Source organism: Eumetopias jubatus, unplaced genomic scaffold, assembly GCF_037043125.1.
Source record: "Eumetopias jubatus isolate StellerSeaLion01/CBP00866 unplaced genomic scaffold, mEumJub1_p1.0 scaffold_2, whole genome shotgun sequence".
Taxonomy (NCBI): domain Eukaryota; kingdom Metazoa; phylum Chordata; class Mammalia; order Carnivora; family Otariidae; genus Eumetopias; species Eumetopias jubatus.
In genome coordinates this window covers 16,792,778-16,806,723 of record NW_028274808.1, presented here as the reverse complement: position 1 = coordinate 16,806,723, position 13,946 = coordinate 16,792,778, and the positions used below count along the sequence as shown (strand labels likewise).

The window sequence follows — 13,946 nt, the reverse complement described above, 5'->3', positions numbered from 1 at the left end:
TGCTCAAAGAGGGCAAGTCTCTCCTTCAGGTCTCTGAAAGACTGCTCAGTGCATTATTGCTGTGCTAACCAGAACATTCCCAAGATGGAGACTGAGGCTTGAACCGGCATCCGCATGTACCTGAGGCCATACCACATTTGGGGCCCCACAATCTCCCCCAGTCTCCCAGGGTTGAAACAAAACACCAAAGGAATTTGAAATGTGTGAATAACCTGAGCTCTAACAGAAGTTTCCATAATATAGCACAGATTCAGCTACATGTATCAAATGTAAGCACTAAAATTGTTGCCATGTGGTGATTAAAGTTAAGCAGTAGCTGGTTTAAGGAGTGAGCCCCTTTTATGACACCTTTCATCAAATGCACAGAGATGCTTTGATCAGATTCTACTCATTTATGCAAATGAATGCCTTAAGATAATAAGTCATGAGATACCATTGATTCATTACACTTGGATAGCACCCAAAAGTTAAAAGGATTCTGATTAATTTAGATAATTGTTTTTATACCAGGGAGTGCTAAGTCAACTTCCTTTCCCAAATATTACATATCTACTTAATGTGCTTATCTACTTTTGAAAAATGTGGGTAAGACTGTAAGGCAGGAACTCTCAATACGGATATTTTCCTTCACGGGGTTCCCTTCTAAGAAGGAAATTTCCCATTAGATGTACTTTGGCCTTTTATTTATTAGTGAACTCAGCAGAGCAAAAGAGTCTTTCCAAACACATTCCAAATTGAGGTCAGTTTTAGCTATTATCAAATTGCAAATTATTTTTTAAAAAAACAACCCCCCTGGAAAAAAGCAAGATGCATTTACCTCTGATGGAAGTTTTATATTATATCCAATTATCCTTATAAGAACCTGCCTCATAAGAAGTTGGAAGTGGAGCAATTAAAGAGGTAACTTCATTTATCGAAAGAGGCTCCACTTAATTTTTTTCTTGGAAAAATATTGGCAACAATAGTGCACGACATCTTGGTTTTGCAATTTTGGAAAATACTTTGTCTTACTGCCTTTTGTATCTAGTGCCTATGAAAAATTATTTGCTACAGTTATGGGAGTGGTATTTAAATGCAAGTTTATAAATTACTCTTTACCGCTCTGTCATTATAAATCAGATGAGACTCAAATCCTGACCCTATTAAGTTAATTAAATCGATATCACCTTTGGCCCTAATTGTTCAACCCTTAAATGACTACCAGGTCATGCTATTGATTAGCTTTCGAGGTACTATTGTGCTTCTGGCACACCAGGTTTGCCGAAAGATGTGTGAACACAATCAAAATAGGTAGATTAGCTGCATTAATTTCTTTTTATACATGGTTTCGTTAACTCTAATATCCGCAAAGCTACCTTCATTGAAAAAGTATTACCTTGCTTTAGAATCGGGCTTTTTTTCTCTAGAGTTGAAGCTGCAGGTGTAACAGTTGGTGTCTAGACCAAACCATGCTAACCGCATTCTCTTTGCTATGCGGTCTCATGCTAAGTGACATGTTCTCCTCTTTGTGAACCTTTTAACTTCTCCAAATGTCTCTCTTCCACACATGCTGCCCTGGATTAAAAGGTGGGGATGATATATGTCCGTCCCTTTACGGTTACTCAGGGTTCAACGGCAACCCCTCCAATGAGTTAGATTACTGTAACGCTTATAGACAGCATTTGGATGTCCCTCGTGACTCACAGAGGGCCATTACTTTCAAGAATGGCTGGCAAATGGCCCGACAAAATGCAGAGGTCTGGAGCAGCACCGAGGAAACGGTTTCCCCCAAAATCAAATCCCGTAGTTGTGACGATCTCCTAAATGACGACTGTGATAGCTTTCCCGACCCCAAAACCAAGTCAGAGAGTATGGGTTCTCTGTTATGTGAAGAGGATTCCAAGGAGAGCTGCCCTATAACGTGGGCTTCCCCCTACATCCAGGAGGGCCGCAATAATGGCAGGTCAAGGCTCCGGCACAGGTCAGCCCATGACGCTCCAGGCTTCCTAAAACTGTACAAGAAAATGCACCGCATTAACCGCAAGGACTTGATGAATTCAGAGGTGATTTGCTCCGTCAAGTCGAGAATAATGCAGTATGAGAAGGAGCAGCAACACAAGGGCCTGCTCCATGGATGGAGCCAGTCCTCCACGGAGGAGGTGCCCAGGGACATGGTCCCCACCCGCATTTCTGAATTTGAAAAGTTGATTCAAAAGTCAAAATCCATGCCCAATTTAGGAGATGAAATGTTATCTCCCATAGCCCTAGAACCTCAACAAAATGGTTTATGTCCCAAGAGGCGATTTTCCATTGAGTCTTTGCTGGAGGAAGAAAATCAAAGTAGACACCCTTCTCATGTACAACGAAGCCACAAGCCTAAAACCCTGGTGCCAATTCATATTGAAGTCACCAGCGATGAGCAACCGAGAATGCATATGGAGTTTTCCGATAGTGACCAGGACGGAGTTGTGTCTGACCACAGCGATTACATTCATGTAGAAGGATCATCCTTTTGCAGTGAGAGTGACTTTGATCACTTTTCTTTCACATCCTCTGAAAGTTTTTATGGATCCAGCCACCATCACCACCACCACCATCACCACCACCATCACCGGCACCTCATCAGCTCCTGCAAAGGCAGATGCCCAGCCTCCTATACTCGATTTACCACAATGCTAAAACACGAAAGAGCTAAACATGAAAATGCTGAAGAGCCCAGAAGACAAGAAATGGACCCTGGCCTTTCTAAACTTGCATTTCTGGTCAGTCCCGTGCCTTTCCGGAGGAAAAAAAATTTGACTCCCAAAAAACAGACTGAAAAGGCAAAATGTAAAGCATCTGTTTTTGAGGCTCTGGACTCTGCCCTTAAAGACATCTGTGACCAAATTAAAGCTGAAAAGAGAAGGGGAAGTTTGCCAGACAACAGTATCCTGCACCGTCTTATCAGTGAACTTCTGCCAGATATTCCCGAGAGGAACTCATCTCTTAAAGCTCTAAGAAGGAGCCCCACGCACCAGCCTTTGCACCCACTGCCTCAAGATGGTGCTATTCATTGCCCATTGTACCAGAATGATTGTGGGAGAATGCCTCACAGTGCCTCTTTCCAAGACTTGGACACCACCAACAACAATTACCACCACCAAGACCACGAGAGTGCACGGAGTCTCCAAGGTGGATGAACTTCTCTTTCTTTTTCCTTGTGGTTCAGACACCTACCATCCAGCACTTTCACCTTCCATTCCTACATCTCATCATTCCTAAGCCGTGAGACCACTCGGCATCGTTCTGTGTTTTGAAGCAAATGCTTGTTGTACAAATATGTCTTACTGAATAGTCTCATTTGCCCATGTGATATTCGGGCTGGATGTGTGGCTTAAAGTGACCTCTAATTCACAAAAATTTACTCATTCAAAATCAAAAGGGAAATCCATCTTGTAGCTTAATGTTAGGGCTGAAACCTCTTACATCAAAACAACAAATTAAACCTATTTTACCACTTTAAAAGGATTCCAAGACAGAGACCATGATTGAGTATCAGTATCCTTAAGAGACTGACAACTCTTTTTTTTGTTGTAAAGTGAATCAAAACCAATAACTTAACAAATAGCTTTTTCCTTGATTTTTATATTAACTTCATCAAGTTATATTCACTCAATAAATAATTTGCTTACATGCAATATAAAGACACTACATCAAAACACTCAGGAAGCAAAACTGAAGTATGTAATGAGTAATTGATGGACAATGAAAAGAGAATAGGATTTGTTTAATGACTTTCTTCATTTAAAGGACACAGTGGAATAAAATTTTTGTGAATGTATCTTTAAGCTATATATACAGAAGTCTCATCTCCATCACTCAGTGTATTTCATTTTCTCTGCCTTTCCATATCTTTATTTATTTTCTATTTCCGCTGAAAGAATCCTCTATCGACATGTTAATTAGACCATGTAGGTTAAAAGTGACTCCCAAGCCCATTTTCATAGATGGATTATCACTTTGAAGTGGCAACACAAGGACAAGTAACAGTTCAAATGCAGGGGACTTTTTTGAGATTTTTTGGGGGTGTTTTGACATTTTCATACAATCTTTATACAATTCTTTTTGTTAATTCTTAAAGTACGTCTGTTTACTATGTAAATTCTAAGAAGCCGGAAAGAACATTCCATGCTGAAATTTGGATTATCCAAATCTTCTATGCACGGGACGTCTATGCAAAGTGCTTTACACACATTATCTATTAACACTGGCCTGAACCTAGGTGACAGGTGTTATTATAAGCACTGTTTTATAGTTGAGACCCAGGGAAGACAAGAGGTTTGACCAAAGTCATTTAGGAAGTAGGTAGGAAAAAAGAGATTCAAACTCCTAATAATTCAGAATTTGTAGTATAGGATATGATCTCTATAGGCAAAAAAAAAAGACAATTCAAATTTCATATTAATGTAATATATGTGGCTCAATTGTTAGCTGCCATCGCACACGTTTGCTTATTAGGATTTATCTTTGCTTTCATTTATACTACACAACATGCTTCAAAAACAACAGATTAGAATTTTTTAAATCAATGCCTACAATTTGAAATTTTTACTGATTGAGACATGTCATAGTTCAAGTTTTTAATTAATTAGCTACTTTTTCCAGGTTTTCAATATTGGACAATTCCAGTTTTTCAATTATAATAATAATAATCCCCTCTAAATTTTATGCACAGATAGAGTGCATTATTGAAACATGATCCGAGAGGGCTTTGAAATGCATCTAAATAAAATAAAATATTTACTTTCCAACTTTGTTTAGCCCAGTTGAAAAATAGGTTATATTCCAAGGATTAGCAAAAGTAATTTACAAGTTAATGACCAGTATGAGAGCCCTATGATCATAAAAGTATATGCATTTAAAATGGAAAATATATGGCACATAATCCTCTCTCATTCTTAAAAATAACTGATTACGTTTTACCTGAAATATTTGTGGCCATGCTACCTTACCAAACCTAAAGACTTTGGAATTCACAACTGATAGACATTTATCCTTATATGTTGTCGCACAACTGATATCCCACCTGCTGTTAAGTAAACAATTCTTCCTTATAGTCAAAGCAGTCAAAATCTTCAAACAATGTTTTCTTTTTATGAATTGGCATTTTAAATTCCTTTATAGCGGTATTTATTTTCTTTTTAATGCTTCTTGTTAACCAGTATAACTAGCTTTATTAAAGGCTAAGAGAAAGAATTTATTAATTTTGACCCAGTTATACTGGTAGAATTCTATAACAGAGATTACTGGGCTATTTGTAGCCTCTAGTTACATTTCCATGTATAAATGTGTAAAGGAGGAGACCATTAAGAGATACTTGTAATCATAATTTTGTAATATAATTATTTATACTTTGTTTTAAGGTGAACAGAAACAATTCAATTATTTCATAAGCAGTTTGGCAAACAATGTGGTACTCTCTATTTAGAGAATTTTTAATCCCTTTGTTTCTTGGAATAAATATATACTTTCTGATAAGGTAGCTGAGCAAAAGGGAAGGCAAAAGATAGAGGCCTTTTAAGCCTTCAAATGACATCTTAAGACTCACTAATGAAGCGGGAGCAGCAAGAAGGGGTGGGGGGATGGACACACCCATAGTTCTGCCATCACCATACTTTCTTTTTTTCCTCTGTTTCATTACTGCATTCTCCAATTGTTCCACAAAATGTTTTAGTTTTTGTAAACTGTTGCTATTTTCAAATTGTCCATCTTCTCTAGGCCCTATAGAGTAATTATAAATTGGAGGCAAAAGGAATTAGAAAGTATTAAATCTTTGAGATGAGAAATCCCCGCGACCATGAATTGTCTACACCGGGTGCTGCAGCATAACTACACCAGCAATGTGACAATTATATTTGTGACTAGACCACTTCTGCCACCTTGGATATTTTTCCCTTCTGAAATGCGCTGGCTCTGTGTCTTCTCTCGCAACTTTGTAATGAACTTTGAGTTTTATACCCATGTCGTCCATTGTGGTGTCTCTCTAAATCTGAAGGAGAAAATAGTTGCCACCAGGGGAAATGACTAAAAGGGTCAGCTTCTAACTAAGTGGATACTCACTCCGACCCCGTCCTCTCCCGCAGACCACGAGTGCCCTAGAAGTTACGCCTCCGCCATGACGGACCTGGGGAGAAGTGCACCGCGGGAAAGAAGAGGGACTCCGGAAAAAGAGGTAGTGTGTTTAGTGCTGCTTGAGCCTTTTTTCTGCAGCGTATTTGGCAAAGCACTTGTCAGCCGAAGTGATGTCCCAAACCAGTAAAGAACCCAGATTAAGAACATGAAAATGACAAGAGAGAAACTAGAAAGTTTCCCTGGAGCCTGAGCAAAGGACTCCAAGCAGGACGCACTCCGACCCTAGCTGCACATCTCCCCCAGCTGCAGCCCAGTTTCAGCAGCGAGGCCTCTCGGAGTCTTGACCTGGTACCTATGAATTAACAGGGGTGTCCTGCCAGTCTTGAGCTGGGTTGCCCCACAGAGGAAGGAGATTTCCCTGTGCAAATTTCCCCCACTGATGCAGGGGAGAGCCCTAGGTTATCTGTGTAGCAAATCCATACAAATTCGACATAAATGATTTTTGCTGGCCTGCTTTTATTGGAGAACATCTCTGAAAAATCCCTGCTCCTAGGAACCACCTACCAACTAGCTCTTTGTCCACGACTCCGGCTCACGGTCGGAGATCTGGTGCGTGCTACCTTGGAGCTGTTTGATGGCAGCTGAAAGCGAGTGTTGGACTGGTAGCCATTTCAGGAGAACCGCTACAGGCGTCTCCTATAGTCTCGCACCTGTGGGACCCGCAAAGAAGTCAGGAATGTCCCAGGTTGCCTACAGTTCACAGAATCACGAGGAAAGAGAGTGGGGTGAGGGGATGACCGTGAAGCGGAGAAGGAAGAGCTGGGGTGGCTAGCTGTGGGGTGCAGGTGATGGAAGGACAGTGTGTGTCACATCTTATCATGACCAAAAGGCTGGTTTACTATGTGCTTAAGAGTTCCCGAGCCCTCCAGGGAATGCAAGATGACCAAACCTATGCTTTGGGCCACTAACTAGCCTCCCAGTGATAACTGGGCTAATATTTCTTTGCTACTATGTTGATAATTGTTTAGTAAAAAGGGTGATGGTTTCCTTCATGGCTTTTCCCAGTCTTTTTATTATGATTCCATAGGGGTTATGTCAATACATAGAACCTAGAGCAACTAACCTTCTGCAGTTATCCCAGGAGAAGTCAGATTTATACCTGGGACAGAACCCTCGGCAGAACCCTAGTCCAGCATTCATCTTCCTTAGTTTCTGAGACGAAATATGATATCCAGTGGTTATGATGAAAAAGTCATCTACTACATCCTGTTATCGCTTAAATACCCAAATGAAGGGCTAATTGGTTGATTTATAAATTGCACAGAGGATTTACGTTATATGTTTCATCATTCTTTGTGCTTTCATTTCCCTTTAATTCACATGAAATTGCTTTCTTGAAAAAAAAATCCAAATTGTAAGTTAGTGCTAATTGTTTACCTTCCCTTTCAGAAATTGCCTGCAAAAGCTGTTTATGATTTTAAAGCTCAGACATCTAAGTAAGTAATATAACTGTTCATTATACGTCTTAGGGTGGCTTTAAATACTTCAGTAATATTTAAGAGGTAAATATTGCAATGAGGTGTATTATAAATAAGGTCTAAGTCCCAATTCAGTAATCGGCTGTAATTAGTGTTTCCTTCACAATTAACTGCGATAGGGTTAATATTATTTTCATTTGAAGTTTAGTTGAGAAACATTAAGTTTTAAATGACTTTAAACGTGTTAGAGCACCATGAGTTCAAAAGGATGGGAAAACAAAGTGGTATTAAGAATCTTTGTTTCTAAAAAAAAAAAGAAGATAGCAAGAGGGGAAGAATGAAGGGGGGAAATCGGAGGGGGAGAAGAACCATGAGAGACTGTGGACTCTGAGAAACCAACTGAGGGTTCTAGAGGGGAGGGGGTGGGGGGATGGGTTAGCCTGGTGATGGGTATTAAAGAGGGTACGTTCTGCCTGGAGCACTGGGTGTTATGCACAAACAATGAATCATGGAACACTACATCAAAAACTAATGATGTAACGTATGGTGATTAACATAACAATAAAAAATTTAAAGAAAAAAAAGTTAACCAGCTTGCCCAAGGTCATACGGCTTTTCAAATTATTTCAACAAGTAATAGCTAATTAAGTAAAGAGTAATTGTTCCCCTTATTGTTATTAAAACAATAAATATTTTTGTAAAATATAAAAATAGTTAACTAAAATTTGTTTAAAAAATATTGTCAAAGCCTTCAGTTAGCATGAGAATGCAAATGGTTTTTTCACTTAATCTAATTCAAGACAAATAAGTTTGTTGCTCTAGTTGTCCTGTGTTATTTTTTAAAAAATAATAGTAATGTACAGTTACCATTAGGACTTGAAATTTCATGAATAGTTCACGGACTTCTATTCTATCACTAACTGCAAGTGTCCGTGGGGCCTGAGGCTTCCAGGATGGGTCACTGCTCTAGAGGGCTAGGCTTTGCTGTTTATCCTTTGAAAACTATTTCTCAATGTACTGAATAAATGCTGAATGCCAAAAAAAAAAAAAAGAATCTTTGTTTCTAGAATTTTCATGTCAAGAATGAAATAAAAGTAAAGTGCTGGGGTGTAATTAACACTAACTGAGAGAATTTGATAACATTTATCTATCCAACTAAATCCAGGGTAGTTTGTGGGGTAGAAGAGTAGAACTGTGTACAAAGATTCCCATAGTCAAATCTCCATGTCTTAACACTTTAACTTTGAGATTCTGAGCAAAATTCTCTCCTATGGTCTTTTGACGTTGGTGTTTTCATATTCCTATGTTGCAGTATTTTTTTTTTTTTTACCTTTTGTACTTTAAGAACTTGTTCATCAGGTAGGCATGTGGTTAAGAAAGGCTAGTACTAGCACATAAAGAGGCTTAAATAGGAGGGAGTCTTCCAGATCTGCTTGGCCCATGGGTATAGACCTGATTTAAGAAACTTTGATCTCCATTAGAATTCAAGATATTGAAATCATTGTATATTGGCATTAAATTATCCCGTGTTGTTTAGACTGAACATATATAATAACAAAATATTTTGTTCATAAAAATGTATATTAGCTAATATTATATTAATCAATTAATAGTTCTAGAAACTGTCTCTGCCATAAGACATACAAAAATAAAATCACTCAGAATTTGGTAATGCTGCTGAGATGGTGAATGAACTAAATAGGAAAATGCTTCTTAGAAATTAAGATGGCTTAAATCTAGTGTTTAAAAAAATCCTGAAGAAAAGCTTACCCATCTTTTTTTTTTTTTTGGATGAGATAAATAACATCTGCTTTGTTTCTACTATACTCTAGTCCCTATTACTGCTCTTTGGATATGGTGTGACGATTTGTATGATGCATGCCGATTTTACAAAATAATGATATAGAACATGTAAATGTCATTTCTTCCTTGTGACAAGCAATCAAAAGCTTTTTTTAAATGTATGAAACCCTAAGGAGTGACAGGGCATATAACACACGGTATATAACTCAGGGCCCACAGCTTTCTAAGAAAGCTTAATAAAAAACAAGCTTTGGGAGAAAGATGATGTGCAGTGCTGAGGAAAGTGTTTGGGGTGTTAATTCTGTTGCTGAGTTTTGTTTGCTCCAAGTGCCGAGCCTTATGCCATCCTCCAAGGCAATGTCTCCATTGCAAAAGCTCTGAGTTAGCAAAGGTTCAAGGCTTGTAAATGGCAAAGCCTTTTTGAACGGTTGTCAGCACCACCCCCACCTTTCACGAAAATCTTCCTAGACCCACAAAATCTAATTGCGTAAGACTTCAGAGAAGTCGATCCAATAATCACCCATGGAAGCTATCCCATATTTTTTGTAAAAGAAAGAAAAAATGTTTCCCACATACCATAAGTAAACTGGTCTGATTGCAGCTTAATCATATTCCTCTCGTTCCATTCTCAGAAAATGTAAAGAGCAGCCCCGGTGTAGTTACCCTATTTGACACAAAAGTCGAGGTTATGGATGACTCACACAGCTTTAAAAGGCTCACACACCCAGAAGCACTGAATGTCCCAGAAGTGCTCTTAATTAATAGCTAGATGTGAGTGCTTTTCGTGCCTAACATCTTATCAAGAGACAGATAGATGTATCTGTTTTAAATAAATGTTTTTTTAATTTAATTTTATTATGTTATGTTAATCACCATACATTACATCATTGGTTTTTGATGTAGTCATTCTCTTTTAAAAGCTGTTTTTCTTTACCTACTGCAAAAAGTTTAATTTACAAAAATACAGCTCAGTAACTCACCCAATGTGATGTCTCAATTGTTAAAAAGGAAAAAGAGATACACCGTCATTTCCAAAGGTTATCAATGGCCACTATTCAAAAGATTTAGGGGAGGGAGGAAGCAAGCTTTAACATTATGGGGCTCAAAAAATCTAGGTCTGAGATGAGAGGGACACAATTTTGAAAACTGATAAGTGAGATTTCTGTCCTTTATCTAGAAGCCTTCAGAATTTTAAATACAAGCCTTTAAAAATAGAAAAGATTTCTTCTCATATTGAAAAGAAAAAGTTTTCTCTAACTGACATTTAAAAACAAAAAGCTAAGCTTCCTAGTCTCCTTTCCAGAAACAAAACACACCTGGTGCTAATAAAGCTGTTAGACTATAAACATTAAATATTTTGCTTTTTGTTTTCTACATCAGGCACTTGAATAAAAGAGGGAAGTGTACTGTATTTGAATGTAAGGCTCTGTGAGTCTCCTTTGTCTCTTGCGGTTACCGGCAATTTAATGCACTTTCAATGTGACTTTTTTAGCACTTCTAATTGCTCGATCATTTTAATATGCAACAGCTTTTCTTCCAATTAATTCTTTTAATCGATGAGAACTATTCTACATCTGATATCCACCTGTCTCTTCATTATCTGTTCCGCACAAATAAACGACCCAAATCCAGATTCTGAATGAAACGATGCAGAAGATTCAGGAGTGGGAAGGCAGATGTCTAGGAAAGTGGGGCTCTTGGGAAAAGATAGGAAATGAGTGTCCTCCAACAAAACATAATTAGGGAGGCAAACAACAAACAGAGACATTTCCCTGGATAACGAAGCCATGAAAAACAGATGCAGTGAGGATGAACAGGTAGGTGTGAATTATCCAAAATAAGGAATGTCTTTAGAACTTGAAATTACATATCCACATTTACCTGCTTAGGAGAGAAGCAGGTAAATAAGCTTCTTCTTTTAAATAGCCCAGATGGAAAAGCATAGTTAGTGTCTCAAAAATATTTTTAAGAACTAATGATGTAATGTATGGTGATTAACATAACAATAAAAAATTTAAAAAAAGAAAAAATATTTTTATTTTTTAAAAACAAAGGGTGCCTGGGTGGCTTAGTCGGTTAAGCGTCTGCCTTCGGCTCAGGTCATGGTCCCAGGGTCCTGGGATCGAGTCCTGCGTCGGGCTCCCTGCTCAGTGGAGAACCTGCTTCTCCCTCTCCCACTGCCTCTCCCCCCTGCTTGTGCTCTCTCTCTCTCCCAAATAAATAAAATTTTTTAAAAAAGAAAAAGATCTAGAGGTGCCTGGGTGGCTCAGTCAGTTGATAATCTCAGGGCCCTGGGATTGAGCCCCACATCCAGGCTCTGGTGCTCAGTGGAGAGTCTGCCTCTCCTCCCCTCTCCCCCTACTCATGTGCACGCGCTCTCTCTCTCTCTCTCTCGCTCGCTCTCAAATAAATAAATAAATCTTTTTTTAAAAGGTGTAAAGAAGGCAACAATTTGTGCATGTCTTTACACCTAAAACATGTTTATCTCTGTGCTTCACTGAAGAATAAAGGATCTTTTTCTTTATACAAAATACATTCCTTATCAAGACATTCCACTTAAATTCCTGACAACCAGCTTCAAGGACCCATAAATAACAATTTTTCTGGTGATAGCTCCTCTGTGCTAAAGCTAAATATTTATTTTCCTTATTGTAAGGTTTAGCACATCAAAAGGAGACAGAAAGAGAAGTCAAGTATCTGGCCAACTAGCTAACCAGCTTCAGGACAAACAAAATCAGTGCAGAACTCATCTGCCATCATGCCAAGCTTCACCACTCCTCCACTATACACTCACGATTACACAGCAATTGCATGCCCCTGCCTTTAAATTTCATATGCATCTGCCCGTGATTTATATCAAATGTGATGTTTATACTTGGTCTTTTTTGAAATCACTTCTGATGTTATAAGGTGATCAGTGAATTCTAAGAGTTTGCAAGGAAAATCCTTATGTAACTGGGCTCCAGAAAGATTATTTAATATGGACAGTATATTTCTCAGCCAAATGCAGATCAAGTGAGAGTGTTGATCTTAAGAGTAATTGCTCTACGTCAGGGAAAGACCCACCGAAACATGTCTCTTCCAGGGAGCTGTCATTTAAGAAAGGAGATACTGTCTACATCCTCAGGAAAATAGATCAAAATTGGTATGAGGGAGAGCACCACGGGAGAGTGGGCATTTTTCCAATCTCATACGTCGAGGTAAGTCCTTTCCTTTCCCTCTTCCGTGGTCGTTGCTTCCCAAGCCACCACAGATCAAGAATAAATAACTCTTTTCCTTCGTAGAAACTCATACCTCCTGAAAAAGCACAGCCCGCAAGACCACCCCCCCCAGCCCAGCCTGGAGAAATCGGACAAGCTATGGCCAAATATAATTTCAATGCTGACACAAATGTGGAGCTATCACTGAGAAAGGTACCCTGGCTGTTTTCTTCAACAGTGCATTTTGAAAGGCTATATATTTTCAAAACTAAAATAGGTTACCTTTTTCTTAGACAATTTTTGTGTTTCCCCCACGTGCTACAAAGGACTCTTAATAAGGGCTGCCCTGAGGCGCTGTTACCCACCGCTCCCGTGTCCTTCCAGATGAGGTCCCCTAAGGGACACAAAGCTTCTGAGAGACATTCCCTCCCAGGCTTAGCATGACAGGCTCCAGATCCTCTCCTAGGGGCGCCTCGAGCTGAATCTCCTGCAGCTCTATATATGGAAACATCAAAAGGAAAAGCACTTTCATGCACCTCAAAATTTTGTTGTCCTCCTGCCTTATTATTCAAATTTAAAAAAATAATAATGTTCCAACATTTAATTTTAGCTCGGAATCAAGGAATAGTCCTCACGTAATGCAGATACTTCTCGGTCCAGAGCCTTTTTGAGGAGTCCTTTGTGCAGTGCTGTTCCCTTGATCAGCCCCCTCTGGGCCTCTTGACTGACCCAAATTTCACTAGCAACCTATCCAATTCCAGTATATCAGAAAGAGCTCCTTTTGACTTGCAACTTTACACAGTGAAGAAAGAGCAAATGAACAACTGTCATTCTGTGCTAAGCCATCATGTTCATTTGTTTGAGGCAACCACAGGTCTGCACAGAGCATGGGCTAGAAAGTCACACGCTGGGTGGTTCTCGAACCTCTTTGCCCATGGCGCAAGTCCTCAGCCGGGAGCAAGGAAGGGAAGTCCCACTGTTCATATCCTGGCAGAACCTCATCTCGTTCTCCCTTCTTTGCCCTGGTTCTGCATCATCAACCGATTCTTGTCCACCCTCCAAGCTGCAACACAGCTTTCCATGAACCAAACCGGCTACTGTTTCCTAGTAAAAGAGAAGCTTCTGCCGATGCGATTTATAGCTCCAGCAACAGCCTAGCAACAGGGGCATGTTACTGAGAAAATCAGTACAGATTTTAAGAGTAGGGAGATTTCCTTTTCTTCAGTATGTTCTGCACAGTGGCGGTGTGGGACAGGCGCTAGGAAGACTTGCACTTTGAGTGCCCCCAAAGGAGGCCTCCCTACTGCACGGAAGCTTTGACTCTGTCCCCCTCTGGGGCCCCATCAGCAGCCCAGGCTTCCATACCACCTGCTGG

At 39.4% G+C, this 13,946-nt stretch overlaps 1 protein-coding gene across 18 annotated transcripts in view; it reads left to right on the top strand.

Moving 5' to 3' along the window:
* SORBS2 (sorbin and SH3 domain containing 2) overlaps positions 1–13,946 on the top strand; it is an 89,166-nt gene that overhangs the window by 52,440 nt on the left and 22,780 nt on the right. For 14 of the 18 annotated variants that reach the window (XM_088021371.1, XM_088021370.1, XM_088021378.1 and 11 more), the window contains 5 exons: positions 1,567–3,150; positions 6,102–6,190; positions 7,540–7,586; positions 12,457–12,571; positions 12,656–12,784. In XM_088021371.1, the coding sequence (XP_087877497.1) occupies positions 1,567–3,150; positions 6,102–6,190; positions 7,540–7,586; positions 12,457–12,571; positions 12,656–12,784 (1,964 nt within the window). The remainder of the gene's footprint in view (positions 1–1,566; positions 3,151–6,101; positions 6,191–7,539; positions 7,587–12,456; positions 12,572–12,655; positions 12,785–13,946) is intronic. The other 4 variants (XM_088021383.1, XM_088021382.1, XM_088021384.1 and 1 more) reach the window with 1 other exon arrangement.